This window comes from Poecilia reticulata, chromosome 20, assembly GCF_904066995.2.
Source record: "Poecilia reticulata chromosome 20, P_reticulata-male-v2, whole genome shotgun sequence".
NCBI classification, from domain to species: Eukaryota; Metazoa; Chordata; class Actinopteri; order Cyprinodontiformes; family Poeciliidae; genus Poecilia; species Poecilia reticulata.
In genome coordinates, this window is record NC_088849.1 from 9,920,475 (window position 1) to 9,942,978 (window position 22,504).

General features: G+C 39.9%; 1 protein-coding gene across 5 annotated transcripts; it reads right to left on the minus strand.

The window, feature by feature from the left end:
• Positions 1-5,211: 5,211 nt before the first annotated feature.
• On the minus strand, positions 5,212-22,078 carry rec8b (REC8 meiotic recombination protein b). Of its 5 annotated transcripts, none has more exons than XM_017301984.2 (18): positions 21,340-22,021; positions 21,072-21,154; positions 20,090-20,232; positions 19,439-19,514; positions 14,756-14,873; positions 12,936-13,011; positions 11,910-11,980; positions 10,736-10,817; positions 9,685-9,742; positions 9,421-9,595; positions 9,138-9,272; positions 7,879-7,954; positions 7,131-7,288; positions 6,878-6,917; positions 6,712-6,787; positions 6,532-6,627; positions 5,703-5,809; positions 5,212-5,590 (listed from the first exon to the last, which is right to left on the minus strand). In XM_017301984.2, exons 1-18 carry the CDS (start codon positions 21,355-21,357, stop codon positions 5,499-5,501), a joined length of 1,680 nt encoding a protein of 559 aa, XP_017157473.1. In that variant the 5' UTR covers positions 21,358-22,021; the 3' UTR covers positions 5,212-5,498. The 5 variants fall into 5 exon arrangements, 3 of the variants coding, with proteins under 3 accessions (XP_017157473.1, XP_008436902.1, XP_081457561.1); XM_008438680.3 differs by having other exon boundaries at positions 21,072-21,140; positions 21,340-21,961; XM_081601435.1 differs by having other exon boundaries at positions 11,910-11,977; positions 21,072-21,140; positions 21,340-21,960.
• Between the last annotated feature and the right edge of the window lie 426 nt (positions 22,079-22,504).

Sequence of the window (22,504 nt, forward strand, 5' to 3'; positions counted from 1 at the left end):
CAGAGAATGAAATAGGTTATTCTCAAAATAGATATGAAGATTATTAACGATTGGAGGCTTAATATTGAGTGCCCTTTAAATAACATGAACACTATATGTCTGTTTTTAATGTGTTCTTTTTTTGAATTCCATCATTTTAATATAAATTTTAAAAAGATGAGGGAAATGAATACTGATAGCCATCAGAAAAAAGTGATGCATATTAAGCTAACAAAAAGAATATAACCTTACATTTTATCATTTCTGGTGGTTATAACATGCTAAATGAATTTTTTAAAAACAATTATTTTTAAAACAATCAATTTTAATATTATATATTACAAGTAGTAATAATCATTAGAGATTTTTATTAAATATTAAATAATTAGAGGTGTGCCGATCGATCAGCCACCGATCATAATCGGCCGATTTCTGTGAAAAAGTGTATGATCGGTGATCGCCGATCACGGTCTCTTGTTGCCGAACACACAAACCAATCACCTGCATCTCATTTCGCAGCCTGCCTGTGCAGCTGGTCTCCTCTTTCCTTCACTCTGCGCAAACACGCAGCAACAAATCCTAAGCGATGTGGAACTATAACGCACTGGGGAAGTTCGCGTGTTGCGGCGGAAAATTGAAGCAAGTGGGGTGAGGCACGTCAAAATGCATCAACACGACGAATCTAATATGGCATAAAAACAATGCCATACTTCAGGAGTTTGGCTATATCGAGGCTCACTGCAGTACAAATGGAAGATCAGATAGCAGGTAAAGCAGCACACAGCTACAAACAGTCACCCGGATTAGCATGACGGTCAGAAAGCTAAACAAATAACCCACAAAATTATTTATGTCTTCGAGCTGCGATGTAAGACGATGGTTCTGCTCTCGCTATTGAACCGCTGCTCCGCGAGGTGTGAGAGTCCACCTCGTAGTGACTCTCACACCGAACCTCTGCTTAAAGCTGCAGCATCTAACTAAAAAAAAAACACATTTTACATACGTTTTAAAACTTTCGCTGTCCTAACATGAGACAGATAATCTCTGAAAAAAAGAATCGATCTCCTTTCCCTCCTCCCTGTTCTGCATAATTACTCCGCTCAGTCAGAAACAGCCAATCAGAACTAGCAGTAATCAGCTAGCCGCAATGCTATCAGGAAGTTTTCATTCAGTAACTCAGGATTTTTTATTGCAATCGATCCTGTATTTGCCTTTGAATGTTAAGTTTTATATTTGAATTTTTTGGCAATGTTGAGAGGTTTTATTTTGACTCTTTGCATTATTTAGCCTCTTCAGAGCCTTCATATGTTATCAGTCTGTTAAAGATAGTATTACCGATAGCAGTACAATTTGCACAATGCCTGTTTTGTTCTTGGAAAAACTTATTAAAAACAAATTTTTGTCTAAATTAAGGTGAATTCATGGTTCCTTTTTCCACATAATGTAACCGGTAGTGTTTATGATGGTATCGGTGATCGGCCCTCATGGGTGATCGGAATCGGTATCGGCAGAAAAATACCTGATCGGCACATCTCTATAAATAATAGATTTACTGAACTGAAAATGAAAAAATTTTGCAAATAGTTTGCCACTTTGGATCCAACATTTATTTGATCAAGTTGATTCTTGTGAAAGTTTATACAGTTTCTGCCTAATGCCAACGTCTGAAAACACTCGTCTCTCTGTGCTATAGCTAATTTTGTCTCTTCGTTTTAGACGAACTGAGATAGGACAGAAAAAAAGGTATGAATTTCATCAGAGTTCTCCAAGATCCACTATGAGTCCGGTTCTATTGTTCCTTAGGGTTTGTACACAGGAAACGAGTCACTTTTAGTTAGAAGCAGGCAAGAGTCTTGCCACAAAACATGACTATGCGTTGATGGAACTGTTTTTTCAGAAAACATGTTCTCTTTCCAGTTGAAAATGTGTGTCTAACAATGCAATTATGGAAAGAATCCCCAATATAAACACGTCAAATGTTCTGAGTGATGACATACCTTTTAATTGACCCACAAAAAATATTTAATTTAATTCAAAACACAAAATTAATGTCACCAGGTTGATTTATAGTTTAGCTACATTTTACTCTCAAATAAAATTTCATTATCTGACAACTGAAAATATGGAGACTTTGAACACAAGCAAAAGGTAATATCTCTACTTGTGGCTCCACTGGACCAGGTGTTGGCAACATCACCATTTGGTCTTGTGGTGATGTGGACGATGAGCTTGCTAAATACATGTCCAGTATTTTCTTTGTTGGTTGTTTAGAGAACCCTAAAACAGGAAATGTATACGAACTGCTCTTTCCTTAGAGGCTTCATTAACATTTTTGACTGATGGAGATTGTAAAAGGAAAGAAACATAACCTTGTTCCATACATTAGCAGAATTTGGTCAAAATCTACAAGGCTAACAGACTAACAAAACAGACAAAATTTTCTGATTTTTAATTTTCAGAATGTTGGCAAGAAAGTCAATGACTTCAGGCTCCAACACAATTTTAATATGTAAAGTGCAGCCTGGGTAAGTAAAGACACCAGGTCCCGCTGTTATGTGTATAGTTATGCTACTTGCTTCAGTCCATGTCGTCCCAAAACTTCACAGGACATCAGCAATGATTAAGTGAATTGAAGTGTGATTTGTAGAAGTGTCTCTCTAATGTTTGTTTGAACTGGACTTTTATATTTGACATGAATGGCCCATAATTCATGTCCACATACATAAGTTGTAAGTGTAGGGGACTTTTTGCCAGCGTAGGCTAAATATGATTGGTTTTGTAGATGAGGCATGTGACCTGTGGTCTTTAGTTTCAAATCACTGAGATGAAGAAAACTAAAGAATAACCAACTGAACTAAGAATGGATGGTGAAGAAAGTATGCTCCAACGTCCCCAAGTAAGTAAGTTTAGGAAAAAGGAATAAGAAGTGCGGTAACTTTGCCCAGAAAGTGTAACTTCCCCTTATCAAGAGGGCAGATGAAGAAGAACTACCTTTTGATACAAATGATGTAATACAAATAAAAGCAAAATCATTCTTACTGAGTTTGTTGTATTAACTATGTGAGTGGGTCGAATGGTTCACTGAAGGAAATGTAAATAAAACCTAGAAAGCTGAACCAGCTCTGAACGTCATCCTGCTGACAGCGACTCTCCAGCTCGGATTTGTTGGAACATTACAACGTTACAATATTAAAACAGTGCATCACGACCTAAAGAAGAAGAAAAAGAAAAACATGGTATGGCTGCTCTGAGTTCACCATCTAACCTGAAAGCCTGAAAGACCTGTTTTTCCAGGATGACGATGCGTATCAGAGATACAAAATCTGGATTCATCTCCTTGACCATGCCGTTCAGCATTGCTTTACAAGATTCACCAAAGAGCATACCACCGGCCTGTCCTGTAAGGGTGAACAAACAGCTTTAAGTTGACATGCTATTATTAGCTGTGTTTCTGTGGTTAACATGGCTGGTTGGATCTTCTTTACTGTCTAAGCTTGCTAAGCACCAATTCTAAACGTATCAATGTTAACCCTAAAATTTAAACGTTTGCCTTCTTCTCACCTAACAGATTAACTACTGTAAGCAAGTAGGTATGAAGTGACACACAGATAAGTTTCTACAAACCTGTGTTAATGGCTGGGAAGGCCACTGAGCCGTTACCCTTTGCTCTCACAGAGCAGCAGGATTTTTTTGCAAGTGCTACGGATCCTATGGGTGCTGCCCTTGAACCTGACATGGATTATTTGTTTGCATCCAAGCTTCCCAGCTGATGTTGTGCAAATGAGGTCTTCTGGAATGCCCTCTAAAAGCAAACATGATGTTCTGTATTCTTTATCTGAAACGTATTCCAATTACAGTTAGATAACTGCTTTCATATGAGGGCATCTGGAAGTGGCTGCACAGTGGCGCAGTTGGTAGAGCTGTTGCCTTGCAAAGAAGGTTCTGGGTTCGATTCCCGGCCTGGGGTCTTTCTGCATGGAGTTTGCATGTTCTCCCTGTGCGTGCGTGGGTTTTCTCCGGGTACTCCGGTTTCCTCCCACAGTCCAAAAACATGACTGTCAGGTTAATTGGCCTTTCCAAATTGCCCCTAGGTGTGAGTGTGTGTGTGCATGGTTGTGTGTCCCGTGTGTCTCTGTGTTGCCCTGCGACAGACTGGCGACCTGTCCAGGGTGTACCCCGCCTCTCGCCCGAAACGTTGGCTGGAGATGGGCACCAGCACCCCTCCCGACCCCACTGAGGGAAAAAGGGTGCAAGAAAATGGATGGATGGATGGCATCTGGAAGTCAAAAAGTATAAAAATTAATATGACAGTTGCACTAGTACTAGCACTAGAACAAGTCAGCGTCGGGCCGGGGGGCGGGCCAATTACCGGGCCCCTAACGAATCACCGGGCCCCTTACGTGCATCAGCTGGAAACTGTTGAGGGGGAGGGGGGAATGAAACGAAACTGAAACTGTTGACTTTAACATTAAATACACCTTTCTCAACAGGTGAGGGCGTACTTTTTCCGTCTATAATCAGACATTTAAGCGACTTGAAACCATTCCTCCTGGTTTCAGTGGTTTGAAGACACCGCAGTTACTTTGCTTTGTACCTCATACACTGTTCTTGAAGTACAGTGATTCTTGAGAATAGGGACAAAATGGGTTTTAATTGCATCCGTTAGCAAAACCGCAATAAGTCGCGCTCGCATCTTCATTTGTGGCTTTTCCACAAGCCAGTAATCTCACATTTACAAAACAAAAGCCATGTGGTGCCTGCGTTTCTGCATCGGAACATGCTGCAAAAGTTGGGAGGGAGAACTGCGGCCTGCTGTTAACAAAACTATTCAAACGCTTCGTCATTCCAGAGAGATGATGTAAGTGAGGATTTCTGCTCTCCGACCTCAGCTCAGGCTTCAGCCACACCGAGGTGCCACACAAATAGTGTTGCTGCCCAGTTTATTTAACATGCAAACACTTCGTTCAGGCGTGATGTCATATTATTTCCACCATTGTTAATTATTGTGCTTCTACCCAATGACTTTCGATCAGTGTTTTTTGACGTTGAAATAAAGAAATGACTGAAAAAAACCCTCCCCAATCTTTGCAGCAATATTGCTGCATAAGAATAGTTACTCTTAAAAGAAAACATATCCACTTAACAAAGAGGCAACTTTAGAGTTTGTATTTAGAGAAAGTCAATAGAATTTTATTCAGTTTTAAATTAGTTGAACAAACAACACAATCAAAGTTGCTCTTTGTAACATTTAATGGTCTAAAATAGAAAAAAGCTTGAATAAAACTCAACGTGTAAACACTATCAACATGTTTTTTAAAAATAATTATTAAAACATATAAATACCATAAATATTTAAAAGATTAAAATGTCTTTAAAATTGGCTTTAATAGTAAAAAAAAACTGCTTAAAAACTGCAAACTGCTGAAACAAATGGTTGCTTATCATTTACATAAAAATTTTTAATTTATAGAAGAATTAATTCATTCTACTATAAACCATCAGTGAGCACTGAGGTGTGTTCAGATCGGCATCTTGAGTGCTGCTGGCGCTATGGCGATGCTGCTGTAGGGCTCGGTCTGACAGACCGTCACCCGTCCGTCTGACAGCAGCTCTGCACACACAAATGACGACGGGTTAACTTCACTCATCACAGCTTACAGATCGGAACCATTTCTCAGGTAGAAACTCTTGAATATTTGAGGAAAAGCAGCAGATTTCCTCACCCAGCAGTTTGTTCAGAGTGCGAGCTGCAGTACAGCGGTCGGCCTTTGGGGGCAGCAGAGAGTCAAAGGCGACTTCACCAAATCTCTGCTGGATGGAGGCGATCCAGCTGTGGAAATAAATACGGAGATAAAATGACTGATGAAAGCGCCTGGGAAGATTGATACTTTAGTTTCCGATTTCTTTTTGAGATGTTATTTTGTTTTTGTACTGTAGTTTCTCAACTCTGCCTCAAAAAATGATTTTGTTTTGATTTGGTCTTGGAAGATAATTTTTTTTTGCACTTTGTTTAGAAGAATGCACAGAAACAAAATTAATGTTAGATACTTGTAAACTTTGTCCAAATTATGTTTGAAAGGCTTGAACAAAACAATTCAAAGGAAAAATCAAGAAAAAACATATGTTAAATAGAAAGTATTGACATCAGTATCAATAGTGGCAATATTTATTTTTTATTATATTTATTTGGTGTTGGATCGATACCAAAATATGCAATATCCCATAGCTCTAGTGGCAACACATACTCTAAAGATTCAGAATTGAAATCAAAATTTTAAAAAAGCATTATGTTGTGTTGCTCTATCAAGTAAAATCCAATTAAAATATGTCTACATTACTTGAAAATGGTCTCAAAACAATATCACCTTCCTTGAGATAATATAAGTATAGGGGTCCAGAGCCTTTACCAGAATACTTTTTTTTTTATTCACAGCAATGACTTCTAGACAGACATGCTATGCAGCACATATCACCATTATATTATTGAAAATGGTCTGAAAACAATAGTAATATCGGTTATCGCGACAATGCGCAACATGCTTATTGGCGAACCTCAGCATGTAGTGTGCGTCGGTCTGAGCCTCGGGCATCTCCATGTTTTCCTCAGCTATCGGCTCCATTGGTGGCTGGGCGTCCTCATGTGGAGACCTAAAGAGACACACACACACACACACACGCAGTCAATGACATGTTTTCTGTTCATCTAGCCGTCTCCGTTCATCAGCAACCCACCATCTGCTGACAGGAGTCATTACATCACTTCCAAACTTATCTTCATCGGGCATCTCCAGCATCGCATCTAACGCAGCTGTTTACGAGCATAAGTGAATAATGGTGATCTCTTTATTGTGCTGCCAAATCCTGAATGGGGAGCGAGTGTTTGGGAGAGAAGACTCACATGAGCCCTCAGTGGTTTGAAGTCCTGATTGGCTGCTCATCTGCGAGGAAAGAGGCACAGATTTATCAGATGGAACGCTCTGTGATCTGGTTCGTCTCGCCAACCGAACTGAGCTAAAAACTCAAAAATAACCCCGCAGCAGTTCTACGAACTCCAGCGAGGACTCTTGAGAACCAGAGCGGCGTTTGACGGGAGCGCTTTCTGTCACTCGTGGCGACCGTGCCGAGCTCTCCTCTAAAAATACTCGACCGACCTCCTTCATGCGCGAGTGCCTCCGCTTCCTCTCCGTCCGCAGGATCTCCATGTCCTGCTCTGACTCCTCTTCCGCTCTCCGCGTCGCCCCGCTCTCGCTCTGGACGGCGATGGAGGCCCGCTGTTTCCATAGCGACAGGAGGCCGGGGTGGACGAGAGCTGCGGAGGTGGGGTGGGGTCAGAGGATAATCTGTGTTCTTTACCAGAGTAGGTAGATTGGCAGATGACGTCACAGAAAGCTATTTTTACAAGTTTGAATTTTTCAGTTTTTTTTGAGTTTTCTGATTTGTTCCCAGATTAAAAAACATGTTTTTTTTTTTTTTTAAATCAACCTGCAAGATTTTAGTTCTTTGCATGAAGAGCTAGGTTAGTGTTGCAGCCACTTCAACACTAACCTAGTTGTTCAAATGAATTTAGGCTGAATCCAGGGAATCTACTCGCGTTCAAATCAATTATTCCACCTGTTACTGCCGCAGGCGTTTGTTCTGCCTTTTTTAAGAGCAGATATTGAGACTCGTCAGTGCAGAAAATGGGCCAAGAGATATTCTGTTCCACTTTTATGAAAGGATAAAATCTATCAAGGGAGAAAAAAAAAAAAAACTGGCCCTGTCCAAACTGGGTTTAGCACCAACAACAACCATCAAACTTTTTTTTTTAATCTGTATCATGTTTGCCAGTTAAAAACATATTCTGCAACAAGATTTATTGATTTATTCTGAATGGAGCGAGGGTCGCCTCTTGTTACTGACATCCACAGGGGGCGCTGAAGAGCTGAGCAGGAGAGGCCCTCTTGGTCAGCGCGGGGACGTCCAGCAACACCTCCGTCTGACAGAAAGAATAATATGTTACCTACATGGTACTGAGACGAATGCTGCAGAGTGTGACTTCTTTTTTCTTTTATTAGCTTGAGAGTTGGAAGTAAATCATGACTCTTCAAAGGAATTTAAACAGCAGAAGAAGAAGAAGAAGAAGGATGAAATGGAATCAATGAGCTCTACTCCGGAAGGGTTTCAAGGCAAAGGGAAGAAACAGAAAGCTGCAGTTTAATTAAGTGAAACTCCAGTGAAATCCACACTTGGATAGCAGGACTCTGATTACAGTCAAGCAGCGACAGAAAATTCAATGAGTGCGTGAACAACATCTCCTAAGAGAGATTGTTGTTTATGCGTGCAGCTGCTGGTGTTGGTTCCTACAAATACTTTCACAGACTCAAGGCTTCTAGATAATAAGAAAAATATTTACTTAGTTGGGTTTAATTATCTCTATGTGCCACAAATCATGAAACGTCACAATCATGGCTCCTGTTGTGGCAGAGTAGCAAACTTTGCAGCATTTTTCAGGCATCCAGATCAACTTAATTTGGTCTCTAATTAAAATTGTACAATAATCAGACCTGTCAAATCTGGATTGAATGATTTTACACCAAATAAAGGTAGTTTAAATTAAAACAGATGATTTGTGAAAAATGAGTGAATGATCGTCTCTTTAAGCTCGTAAAGATTAATCGTATTAATCGTCAGCTAATTCAGTAATCGATTAATCGTCGCCATTGGGAACAACACACTCAGAGCAATATTAAACACAAAACTGTACAAAAATATAGACATTTTTCAGTTAAAGAAAATAAAAACCCTTTTCTGTATTTATCTTTCTATGTTGCTGAATTTTAGGTAATAAAATGTTTACTTTCTTAAGATGGGGATTGAATTATTTGCTTATTTGCATCCTTTAATGTGTTTGTAATGTATCAAAAACGCTGAAGTGGTTAAGTGAGAAACCTGCAGCATGTACCAATTCTTTAATCGGATTAATCGTCAGAATAATCAGTTACTAAAATTATCGTTAGTTGCAGCTCTAGTTTATTCATAACTTAAAACATTAAACATTAACAAGGCAAATCAGTGCTTATAAACCTTAAAGATGCCCAAAGCTCTTTTTATGTACCAGAATATATTCTTAAACATTGAGCTAGTGGAGTAAATAAAATATTGATGTGTATGTTATGTACCATATTTAGAGTTTCAATCAGTGGATCTTCAATCTGCTGCTGTATTTCTTTGTCAGGGATCTGGACCTCAGGGTCCACAAAGACCAGCTGGCGCCTGCGTCTCCCGCCGCGTGTCCTCAGAGGACGGCCCACCGCCTGGCGGCAGAGTAAACCACACGCTCAGAGAACCAATGGCATTACAGAACAGCAGTACATGTTGACATGCTCCGACATGCTGTCAATTGTTTCCTTAAAAAAAACAAAACAAAACAAAAAAACAAGATTCTGTCCATGTGTCTCTGACCTCGTCGCAGAGGCTCTCTGTAGCTCTGTCCCCTTCGCTCTCCGGTGGCATCGCTACGTGCTCAGGGGTCATTTCAGAGGCCACGGCTGCCAGAGGAACCTCCACAGGCTCCCCGGTCTCCTCGTCCAGCAGCCACATGACGTCCTGCTCTGTCCCGAGCATCGTGTCCTTCAGCCTGGACGCAGGAACGCACACGTGATCAGCAGGCGACGTCTCGTGCGGACCAGCCTTTTATAGCTCAGTTTTAAAAGTTTCCAGGCTCACTGGATGCCGAAGGATGAGACGGCTTGGTCCCCAGTCCTCTCGTTAGTCTCCTCATCTTCTGTTTAGCACATATTTACAACAAGAACGAGATAAAACATGAAAATTAAACACACAAATACAGGTTGGAGTTTAAGATTTTACAGTTAAGTTTTCATGACCGTGCTCCAGAAAGAGCACTCTGATAGCAACTGGATGTTCCTCGATGTTTAAAAGATGGCGACACAAAAACACAGGTAAGATCAGGCTTTTGTAGGTGCTGCCACCATTAGGTGGATCACAGTACTGCAACCTCCTGCTGCAGAATGCACATTTATGTTACTTCAGAAATGATTCGGACAAGATTTGGAAAACATCATCAGGCTTTCTGCAGACTTTTAAGAATTTTTGAAGACCACTATGAATGAATTTATTTCCAGCCAAGTTTGTATGCAGGTAAGGGAAAAGTGCAGTAGCCTTTTTTACCCCAACCAGCTGAAAGCGGGGAAGAAAACTCAATGTCTGGCATTGCATTAAAAAGAACATAACCTGTAGGAAAGCTAATGGGAGATTTTAGCTCGATAAACATCTCAATGCAGGTAGCAAAGCTTTAAACAATAAACCACAATTTAAAATTGAACTAGATTTTTTTTTCTCAGCCAAGATAAAGAAGATCAGTTCTGAAAATGTTGTATGTTTCTACATAAAAATAGTATAACTATAACTGTGAGGAAGAATAAAAACACGAACAGATAAGGGGGGGGGAAAAAAATTGTGAAAATGTTCGCAACGAACAAGGCCCACCAGCTGCCGTAGCAGAGGGTCGACTCAATTTTCTAGGCAACATGTTGCGTCTCTCTGTTTGGCAACACCTGTTCCAAAAGCAGGTCAGGCTATTCTGAGTCCGGCCTTTTGTAGACTCCCCTCACGTGGATTAAAATCTACCAATTTTTATTTATTTTAATTAGTGGGACACAAAACCAGAAACGCCAAGAAATCAAATTCAACAGCAGCAGCTTCCGCGAAGCACGTTAAAGCTCTGTGACTAAAAGAGCGATGAGAGACGGAGACTCACCTCTCCTGAAGTGATCGGGCTGATCCATCAGCAACTCAATGTCTCTGGCTGTGGCTTCAGGAAGCTCAGCGCCGTTAAAATCCTGCCTCGGAGGAAAACAAAGACAATGACTACACAAGGACGAAAAAAAAAAAAAAACGTGAGGAAATTATGAGAAACATTACAACCAGAGGAAAGCTAGTGGTAGATGTATCACGCTGTGTTGCCCGTGGGGCGAAGATAACGCTTTAGGACAGGCAGGCGGGAGCCGGACGAGCAGAAACGTGAACAACATGTCTGTTTGAGTGCAGCCTGATTTAATTAAGTCAGATCTCATCGGGGCAAAATGGACTTCATCGGCCGAGGATGCTTGAGGAGGAACATTATCTGTCTGTGAGTGACAGAATGAGGAGGCAGTGCGGAGGTACCGCTGCAGTCTGATAATCAAAGCACAAGGATCTGCCTGCGATTAAAACACTGCAGAGAGGTCGACTAACACGCCATAAGGTTTAGTTACAGTTTACAGTTTGCCAACAATTTCACTGCATGACATGCACATAAAATGAATTGCTATGCTCTGGACCGAGCGGAGCCGTGTTTTAAGGCCGGAGGGGATGGCAAAGCAAACATCTGTGCGTGCGACAAAGACGCTAAAACACGGTTCCTGCCGGTTCTGTTGACTCAAATTTAAGACTTTTAAAGACTATTATGAATGAGATTTAAGACATGTTAAGCAAGAAATCTACAAATATAAATATATATGTTTATTTTTGTAAAAATAAATATACATATAAGCAAAAAAGAGGACTAGCTAGCTAGCAAAGGAATATTAGCAGCTGATTAGCGGTAGCTGCAATCACTTCAAATCGCAGAGCGCAATGAAAACGTCTGCCTGACAGAAAAGTCCCTCGAGACAAAAAAAAAAACAACTAGTCCTGCCACAAAATGTAAGATTTAAGGCCATAATAATAATAACATTTATTTAAGACATTTAAAGGGCTTAATTTCAGACACGTAAATTTCAGACTTTTTAAGGATAAACAGACTCCCTGTAAATAGAGACTCCGTTCACACACACACACACGCACACACGCGCGCGTGCGCATCCCGGCTCGATAATTCATTGGGACGTGTGCTGTCTCTAAAAATGATGACTGGGGTTGTTCCTGAAGCTGAACCCTGACAGAGAGTTTACCTCAGCAGTGTTGATGACAAACTGCTCCTTCTCCGTTAGTGTGATGGCAGCCGGAGGCAAAATGAAACCTGCTTCAGGGAGAGACGAAGCAAAGCTGTCAGACAGGAAGATGTTACCACTTTTAAAAAATATGTAAATTGTATCTTAACGAAAGCGTACACTGCGCGCTACAAGTTAAAATCGTCTTCCGTTGCAGTAGCCTGATGTCATACTAAAAAAAAAAACAAAAAAACAATAGAAAAGTCCACCATTCAATCAAAGAAAAAAAATGCCACATGATTGTGCCTTTTAATAAATCTCAGCTTTTATTACTTTAAGGAAAAACTTTGTCCATTAAGACAGCACTAAATCGTTTCTGCACTTATTTCCTCATATTTTAGAACATTATAATGTTGAGAGACTCAATCAAATTTTTATTTTCTGGCATTTCAGTATTTTTTTTTGTGATGCCAGGACCTCAATGTTAGGATGTTTTTACACCTGATAGTCCGGTAGACCCGGTTCTATTTTGGACTAAAATTGCAACATTTGCTACATTTTCAGCTAGGGCGGTTTGCTTTCATGCTGCGCTGTCAGACAAACAAAAACCTTTGAAAAAGCTGTTCCACCCCCTCGCCTGAGGTGGCGCTGCACCAAGAACGACTGAAGGAAACGACACAAAAACCTCTGATGAAGACTAAGCAGAACTTCACTAATTCAACCTTTAGTTCACCAAAAAGTGAGTTTGAAGATGTTTTTTTACTTCCCTTCTCTTCTTTACTGATCATATTTATACACAAGAGAATCAGGAAGTCATTTTTATTTCCATACATCAGGAAACAAAGGCAAAAGCAGTTGTATCTTTAGGATTGATGTAGCTTTGCTTTTTCCTGCTAAATGTGCTAACTATCCCTCAGACGCTGGTCTCTAATGAAGATACTGACATCTTTGTGACTTCCTGTTTCTAATCTATCAACGGCAACAGAGTTATGGGAAACTTTTTTTTCATTTTTTAAATTAGCAAAATATAGCTCAATAAAAACTCACCGTTGTTGTCTGGTTCGTTGGTGGGGCTGGACACCGCAGAGTGCTGCGAAACCAAATCCTCAATCGCAAACTCTGTCTACAAGTAACAAAAACAAACTGTGTGACAAATGAAAATCTGTTTGCTTTGGAGCTGTGTGGAAAAGCTGTGTGTTTGCGGCCATTTTAAACATAAGGTTAGTGTTAAAAAGGGGGGAGAGGAAAAAATTTTCTGGGCGTCGTGAAGAAGCTCACCCTCTAATGACTAATATCTAACAATTCTGGGTTTTAATATTGGAAACTAAAATCGTGGCTGTAATAATTATCCAATCATTCACCATCATTTGCTCTGAACACAACTGTCTGGGTCAAAACAAGTCAGGAAACCAGAACCGGACGTCTGGATTTACACCTTAAGAGAAGTGATTTGCTTTACTAAGCACTTTCTGGTTCAATAAAACGATGGCTCAGGAGATAAACGCCACTGTGACATGGAATAACAGTGCAGAGACATGACAAGGAAACAAAGTAAGAATATTCTATTACTTTTAATGTATTAACTTTATAAAGATGTTGATCTAACTGTACGGCTGCACAGTGGCGCAGTTGGTAGAGCTGTTGCCTTGCAGCAAGAAGGTTCTGGGTTCGATTCCCGGTCCCGGTCTTTCTGCATAGAGTTTGCATGTTCGTGGGTTTTCTCCGGGTACTCCGGTTTCCTCCCACAGTCCAAAAACATGACTGTCAGGTTAATTGGCTTCTCCAAATTGCCCCTAGGTGTGAGTGTGTGTGTGCATGGTTGTTTGTCTCTGTGTTGCCCTGTGACAGACTGGCGACCTGTCCAGGGTGACCCCGCCTCTCGCCCGGAACGTTAGCTGGAGATAGGCACCACCACCCCTCCCGACCCCACTGAGGGGCAAGGGTGTAAGAAAATGGATGGATGGATGATCTAACTGTCTGCATTTCAGCTTCATATTTGGACTTAAAAACAGTAACTAAGGGTTTCTGCATTTCCATTTCAAGATTCTGGTATTTTTTCCACTCAATAGAACAAAATACCTTCATAAAAATAAACACATGATTCATTTTTTTTTTTTAAATAAGAAAATAAATATTTTATTGCCTAAAATGCAACAACATTGCATTCTTTTAGTGAGTTTGAACCAGGTGACTTGTGGAGTTTTGGTTAAAACAAATATTTACAGACAGAGATTTTTTATTTTATCTTAAATCAGTTTGGACTAAGTTAGTGCTCTGAATATATTCTTTTTTTTTTGAGTCTGTATTAACGATAAACCAACTACTATTAGTGGATAAGTATTTCAATAATCGATTAATCTGGTTAATCATTTCAGACCTAAAATACACGCCAGTGGGTTCTACTTACTGACAAGACCTCACTTTGATTTTATTTAAGTGTATCAAAGTAAAGAGGGGTGAATACAGATGAACGCCACACTTTATAGATTTTTAAAAACCAAGCTTCCTTATCCTCTCACCTCCCAACTATCTTATAATCGTTAAGCATTACGTCCCAAGAACGTAAAATATGTAAAAGTTTGAGGTTCATGGAGTGAAAAAAAAAAAAATAGTGTTAAAGTTCAAGGGCGTGAATTCAGAAGGCTCTGCAAATATAACCAACGCTGCTCCTGACACGACGCTGCCACCTCCGTCCAAACCTGCCAATATTTACACACCAAATATTTGACATGAGGAGCAGCTCACTGTGCTGGCAGATGTCCGTCTGTTTTATGTGCCGCGCTGCAGGCAGAGCCAACAGAAGCCACAACAACAACACGAAGCGCCGGCGGTGTGTGTGTGTGTGTGTGTGTGTGCGCTGACCGTACCAGGACTATTTTGTAGGGGCTGGGCAGCTGGTGGGACGCCATCAGACCAAAGAAGGGGTCCAGAGCTCCCTCGGCCTCCTCCATCATGTTGAGGCCGTCGGGAACATCCAGAGCCATCCTGCCGGAGGACGAGACGGAGAGGAGCCACTTTTAACTTCGGATCCACGAGACGCTAACGCACCTGTGGTGCTAGATTTACTTGCAGAACAATGGGGAATAATAATAAAAAAAAAAAAAGGACGAGCTACGACATGAAAGGATCTCACGCCGCCTCAGTTCCATATCGTGGCTTATGAAATATTAATGAAGCGCCCTGCATGAGGAGCTCAGTTCATCCATCAACACGTCAGTAAAGCAAACATATTCTCATTTCTACAGCCTGCTCTTCACGTCCTCTGACAGCCGAGCTTCACCAACTAAAAATCAAGACGTTTTAAGACCATTATGAGTGAAATTTAAGGCCTGTATCACAACAGAAATGTACAAAAGAAAATGGGATACTTTCTACAGTAATGGTGCCAAGCTTTTTTTTGAACAGAAGTGCTAGCTAACAAGGGTATGTTAGCAGCTAGTTAGCAATGAAAATGTGTGATGCGACTCGGAACGTTTGCTTTACAGAAAAGTCCCATAAGAAAAATAAATTACTTACAATGTACAAGACAAAGTAGTCCATCAAGACAAAATTTAAGACCTGTGATTAGGCCAGTCACGATAACAAATTTTGTTGGACAATTGTCTAAAAAATTATTGTGATAAACAATAATATTGTTTCAAGACCTTTTGACACTGATTTAATGGAAATGACTAATAATGCATGTGATTTCCTGCCATAGATAGATACACTTTATTTTCAAAAGAACACATAACACTGGAACTGATAAACTAAATCAGTTTACTTGAAAAAACAAAAAACCTACTTATTAAGTTTTACAGATTGCTCTTCTTTTTTACCTTTTCTACTCAGTTTTTTCACGTTAAATTGCACTTTTTTTTGGTTAAATTTGTTATGCTATCTTGAATATTTTTTTCTCAATAAAGACTAACAGAAAGATCACACGGTTCCTTTCATTTTTGATAAAATCAGTTTTTTTATATAACAAACGAACCAGATAGAACAAGTTTTTACTTCTTCAGGGTCCGGAGTATTAAACTATGATTACAATTATCAGCTAATATTATGTACAGATGTAATTCTAATCTTAATTTAACACCCGGGACCCTGAAGACGTAAAAACTTTTTAAATCAGCTTTTTTATGTTTGGTATAAAAAAAACAAACAAACACAAGATTTATCAAAGAAAATAAATGATAATTTATGTAGTGCCTTGCTAATCATTTTGACCACTCAAAGCACTTCACTTCACACTACAGTCACATTCACCCACACACACATTTACACCGATAAGCAGGTCGGTAGGCAACTAGGGGCTAAGGGCCTTGTCCAGGGGGGCCTGGACATGTGGCAGGAGGAAGCTGAACTCGAACTTACAAACTTCTAATCACAAGACGACGACCACTCTATCCACAGCCCCACTGAAATAAACAAAAAAGCCACTGCATGATCTTTTTGTCAACCTTTTTGTAAATTCCAGATTTAAACGCAGCACAATGAGCTACATTTCATTTGTTATGCACATAAAAAGTGTTACTCACTTTTTATGTGCAAGTGCAACATAAAAAGTGAGTAGAGAAGGTAAAATAAAGGACAAACCATAAAACTACAAGAACCGTGAGAAAATAAACAGAAATCATTACAATTACAAGAAGAATGGTAATTCTTAAATGAATAGGTTGCTATAAATATTGAGCTATGTGTTGTTGAGGCTCTGCGCCACCTACCACTGAAACAGGGCTGATGTAGAGGAAGCAGCCACGGGTGGGTGAGGAACAGTCTTAGATGTAGTGCTGATGCCACATGACTCTTAGGTGACTTTTTTAAACCAATTCTTGCAGGTTCTTAAACTCTTTTTGGGGGCAATTTACATTGACCAATTGACCTAACCTACATGTTTTAGGGGTTGTGGGGGGAAACCAGAGCTCCTGGAGAAAACCCACGCAGGGACGGGGAGAACATGCAAACTCCACACAGCAAAGATGTGACACATCCTCTCTGTGCAGCTGCAGTGCTAGCCACTGCATCTCTGTGCTGCTCACATTTTTTTCTATTTCAAATTCATCTTAAAGTTTGAATTTTTTTTTTTTGAATTGGGTTAGGAGGGAATCATGTTTTAAGTATTTCCCTTCTGTCACACACCTGAATTGTATATCTGGGCGATTAACAGGCTTCTGCAGTACTTGATGGCAATCCAATCATTTGAACCAGCTGTTCTGGAATAGAGGCACATCTAAAACATGCAGAGCAGCGGGGCGGTGAGGACCAGGGTTGAGAAACACTGTTCTAGTTGGTAAATGGGAGGGAAAAAACTGGCCTTTCTAAATCTCCTCATGACGGAGTGTCGCATGGCAGGATGGCTAGAGCAAGATGTTCTTGATTTTAGTTCACTCTTTTCTTTCTTTTTTCAATTTCTTCAAACGCATAAAGTTTTGCATTCTTTTCCAAATCGAAAGCTTTGGTTTATTTCTTTTACCATCCTGCATGTTCTCCAAATTCTCTGGGATGGATCCTCCAGCGAAGTCTATCATTTCTTCTGAGAAATCCTCCTCAGAAGCCAACCGGACTTCTGAGGAGGTCCGGTTGGTTCTCTTTAAGACCAGAAACATCTCTTTCATACTTCTGATCGAGTTCTTCATATGAACGTTTGACCTTGTCCAACTCCACCTGCAAACTGTTTTTGCTGCTTTGCAGAAACGTGAACTCTTTTGTCATTGATTCATAGATATCGTCTCGATCTTTTCTCAGTTTGTCGATTTGCTCCAGGTCTTTCTTTGCTCTATCTGAGCTGGCTTCTCTTTCACCCTCTTGCTCTTTCTCAAATGTTTTCACTTGGTCTTTAAGACCAGAAACATCTTTCGTACTTCTGATCGAGTTCTTCATATGAACGTTTCACCTGGTCCAATTCCGCCTGTAAATTGTTTTCACTGGTTTGCAGAAACGTGAACTCTTTTGTCATTGATTCATAGATAAAGTCTTGCTCTTTTCTCAGTTTGTTGATTTGCTCCAGGTCTTTCTTTGCTCTATCTGAGCTGGCTTCTCTTTCACCCTCTTGCTCTTTCTCAAATGTTTCCACTTGGTCTTTAAGACCAGAAACATCTCTTTCGTACTTCTGATCGAGTTCTTCATATGAACGTTTCACCTGGTCAAACTCCACTTGCAAATTGTTTTTGCTGCTTTGCAGAAACGTGAACTCTTTTTTTCATCGATTCATAGATATCGTCTCGATCTTCTATCAGTTTGTTGATTTTGCTCCATGTCTTTCTTTGCTCTATCTGAGCTGGCTTCTCTTTCACGCTCTAGCTCTTTCTCATATATTTCCACTTGGGCTTTAAGACCAGAAACATCTCTTTCGTACTTCTGATCGAGTTCTTCATTTGAACGTTTCGCCTGGTCAAACTCCACCTGCAAATTGTTTTTGCTGCTTTGCAGAAACGTGAACTCTTTTGTCATTGTTTCATAGATATCGTCTCGATCTTCTCTCAGTTTGTCAATTTGCTCCAGGTCTTTCTTTGCTCTATCTGAGCTGGCTTCTCTTTCACGCTCTAGCTCTTTCTCATATATTTCCACTTGGGCTTTAAGATCAGAAACATCTGTTTCATACTTCTGAACGAGTTCTTCGTATGAACGTTTCACCTGGTCCAACCCTACCTGCAAATTGACTTTGGTGTTTTGCAGAAATATGAACTCTTTTGTCATTGGTTCATAGATATCGTCTCGATCTTCTCTCGGTTTGTCAATTTCCTCCAGGTCTTTCATTGCTCTATCTGAATTGGCTTCTCTTTCACGCTCTAGTTTTTTTTCTCATATATTTCCACTTGGGACATTGGAAATGATATGCGGAAACAACATTAATATTTATACATCATGTCGTGCAAAGAATATAGAAATGACAAAGGAAGAAGTTGGAGCCAAATTGTTACCGCAGTTGATAAACCCGGTAAGTTTTCAGCTGTTCTTCGTTAACGTGTCATAAATAGGTTATAATGATTTTTATTGAGTCAGGACTTTATGCTGACTCTAACCACATGCATCACAGGTAGATGGTAGTAAAGCATTGATTGATGCCTGGTTTTAAAATTAGTTAACTGGACTTGTAGCCATTATTTTGTGCCCATGTGGCTGGACACCACACAGCACGATCGAACCCGATCGAACCGTTATGCCTAGATTTCTGTCGGGTAATGTGTCTCTCAGGTTTTGAAAATGGGCCGACAACTCGTGTAGTGTGCGCTGGACATTACACTAAGGAAATGAGGGTCAGTGGAAAGCACCGGAGGTGAGCCTTTTTCATTCAGTGTCATCAAGAGAAAGGAAAAAAAAACGGCAGGAAGAGACGATAAAGCCGATAATTAAAATGAGCTCGATAGGTTTCATTTATCGTGCGATTAATTGATTTATCGTTTATCGCGACAGGCCTACCTGTGATTAATGTATGAGGCACTTACATCTTTTTTATAATTAATTTAAGACAATATAAGGCCTTAATTTTATATTGATGAATTTGAGACGTTTTAAGGTCGCACAAACACCCTGAGTCTCTTCTCACGGCTCGCTGTGAGGATGTTCACCTGTCGGATTCAGCCAGGTCGATCTGGACGCGTCTTTTAAAGCGGAGCCAGCGGTCGATAGTCTGTTGGACCTCCTCTGAAAGGAAAAAAAAAAAAAAGAAGAAAAACACACAAAGAGGTTACAAGTTTTCTCACGTGCACAGCTTGAAACAGCTGTGAAGTGGTGGTTTTAATGGTGAAGATTCAGGCGCGGTCAGACCAGGGTTGGAAGTGCAAAACGATGGTTTTAATGACGATCACAAAGTGTACAGAAGAAAAGAAAACAAAATAACTCAGTCAAATAACAATACGGTCAGGGCGGGGCAGACGCAACGACTCCCACAAACACAGCGACCCATACTACAAAGCCTTCGGATGATGCTGGTCTTTCACAGCTTCGATCGAACTGAGAGAGCAGCGTGGGTTGCATGTTTCTTGGATGTGGGATCGGTGTCGGTAAATCGAGACCGATCCTGCTCTCATCAGCACCATATTGGTTTGCGCATCCTGCTATATCAGGGTGAGTCAGGAGGCGAGATGTGTGACGGCAGGGCTGTTTGTGTTTCCTGAGCATTCCTGTGACTAACGGCAAAAGATGCTTTTGGCAGAAAACGTGCGAAGCGCCGGCGCCAAAATGTGCTGGAATCCTTTTTTTTTTTTTTTAAATCTCACCGAGCAAAAAGGCGCACTGCTTGTGGTAGATGACGACCACGCCGTACTGCAGCTGAGACGACAGGTAGAGGGAGAAGCGAGGCCTGGACTGGTTGGGCTCCAGAGCAGGAACTTGTCCCGTCACATAGTCCAAGATATCGTTGCTGCGAGGGATGAACAAAAAGTAGTCAGATATACAAAAAGTACATCCACCTCCAAAACGGTACAATACTCTCTTCAATATATTTTACTGGGATTTTACATCGTAGACCAACACAAAGTATCAGTAAAGGTGAACTGGTGAATATGTTGACAAGAAGTTTAAGTCGTGGGAAAATAGCCGCAAGAAACATAGACATTTTAGAGGAAGGTCAGATGAAACGATCTACAAGCAAAAAAACGCTACCAGTGAAGACAAACTAACGACGCACGTCATCCCGAAGACAAAATCCTGACTGCGATATGTTGTGGTGCCGGCATTATGCTGTCGTAATGACTTTCCTTCAGCTGGGGTGGGCGAAGCTGGGCAGAGCTGACAGGAAGATGGATGGAGCTAAATATGGAAAACCTCTTGGAGGCTGCAAAAGACTTGAGACTGACGAAGGTTCACCTTCCGGCAGGACAACGCAACACATCCATGTCTGAGCAACAGTGGAATTAGTTCAATCAAAGCACATCACAAGAAGAAGAAGTAAGACATTTCATTCGGACCAGAATCGAACCATTCTGAATGAGTTTTTGCAGAGAGGAATGGACAACGTGGTCAGTTTCTGGATTTGCTAAGCTGGTGAAGACATACCAAGAAAGACATGCCGCACTTTTCAGATTATGTTCTATTCCACGATATTTTTGCTCAAATATGAAGCTTTTTTTTTTTGCTTTTAAAATGAGATGTTTTTACGTTATTCTTGTTTTTATGTTTCATTACAAAAAAATATAACTAATATAAAACCAATAGTTAATAGTCTGAAGCTAGAGCAACAAATACTAATTTCACTCTTACCATGTCCGCTTTACGTTGACCCTGAGGAACTCCCTGCGAGTGACCCGGATACCTCCAGTGGCTGCTAGCCTGAATAGCAAAAACTACACAATATAACCTAAATATAATGTTCATCTAAAATATAATATTTTGGATTCATCTAAAATATGATTAGCTAGCTCAGAAGCTATATGCATTTCGTTGAGGAAATTATTGGTTATCTGCTGTTAGTTCCCTTTATTTTTCCATCACAAGCTAATATGAAATAACTCGGCGTTGTTGAACTTACCAAATTGTGGAAAAACATCCAGTATGGCGTTGGAGAACATTTGGGTAGTAAAACATGTTGTAAGACGATCACTTTTCAACAACAAAAAAAAACAATCCCCGAAGTTGGTCAATTTCACCTCCACAGGACAACTTTCAGGAGCGACGTGTTATTTCGTGCTGACACTTTCCCGCGTCAGGATCCGTACCGACCAATCAGCTCTCAGGAAGGAACTCGGTTTGAAAGTAAACAATAGTGGTGCGTTCAGGACCAGGCATATTAAATAAGAATAGAATTGATGGAAAAATAACAGTCATTTCAACGTTTTTAAGAGAAGTCCTTGGTATGCGCCAAAGTGATGTTGGTAAAACCACATTCAACATTTTCGTTTGTTTTCTACACATCTGTTTATTACAATGATACCGAATGTTGTCAGGCCAGCAGCATCCATTTCACTGGTTTTGAGAAAACTCAAAACTTTTCCAGGATGTGATCCCCAGTTTACCTCAAAGAATTTTTCCTCAATTTGTTTCTTTGTCGTTATATTTAACAAAAGACAAAAATAAATAAATAAATGCATAATGCTCTCAGCAAATATATAAATACATAACCCACTAATTGGCTGCTTTCAATTAAATTCCCTCTATAAAGTCCCAATTCATAACGCATGTCATTTCAAGGCACATTACAAGACAAACAGGACTAAATGTTTTCCAGAAATAGATTTGTATGGTAAATTAAATAAAATTCAATCATGTACAATTCTGTAAATATATGACCAAATGCTTTCTTGCATCATTGCAAACAGATTCAAATTATATTTTGTACGCTTAAAAAATAGTTTAAAACAGTTTAGTCAAACATTACATCATGAATTTTGTTTTTATTTACTCTCAAATTATAATTTTTGCACTTTGTTTTATAAAGAGAATTGTTTGTTGTTCTATTGTTTCTATTTGTCGTGATAATATATTATTAGAGCATTTTGTAGGCACATTTAACAAAACAATTTAAAGGAAAAACCTCAAAAACACCTGTAAGAATGTCAGAAGTTTGGTTTTATATCAGATCTAAATAATAATAAATAAAAAGTATCGGTATCGGCTTCGTTGTTAGTAAAATTGCCTTTATTTTTACTTAGTATTAGATTGATACCAAAATATGTAGTATGTATCACATAGTATGC

Coding starts and splice junctions, on each gene's coding strand:
- rec8b (XM_008438680.3), bottom strand. CDS start 21,395: ATGTTTTACTACCCAAATGTTCTCCAACGCCATACTGGATGTTTTTCC. Junction 10,818..11,909: donor TTGTCATCAACACTGCTGAG/GTAAACTCTCTG, acceptor CCTCCGAGGCAG/GATTTTAACGGCGCTGAGCT. Junction 7,955..9,137: donor TGATTGAAACTCTAAATATG/GTACATAACATA, acceptor TCTTTCTGTCAG/ACGGAGGTGTTGCTGGACGT.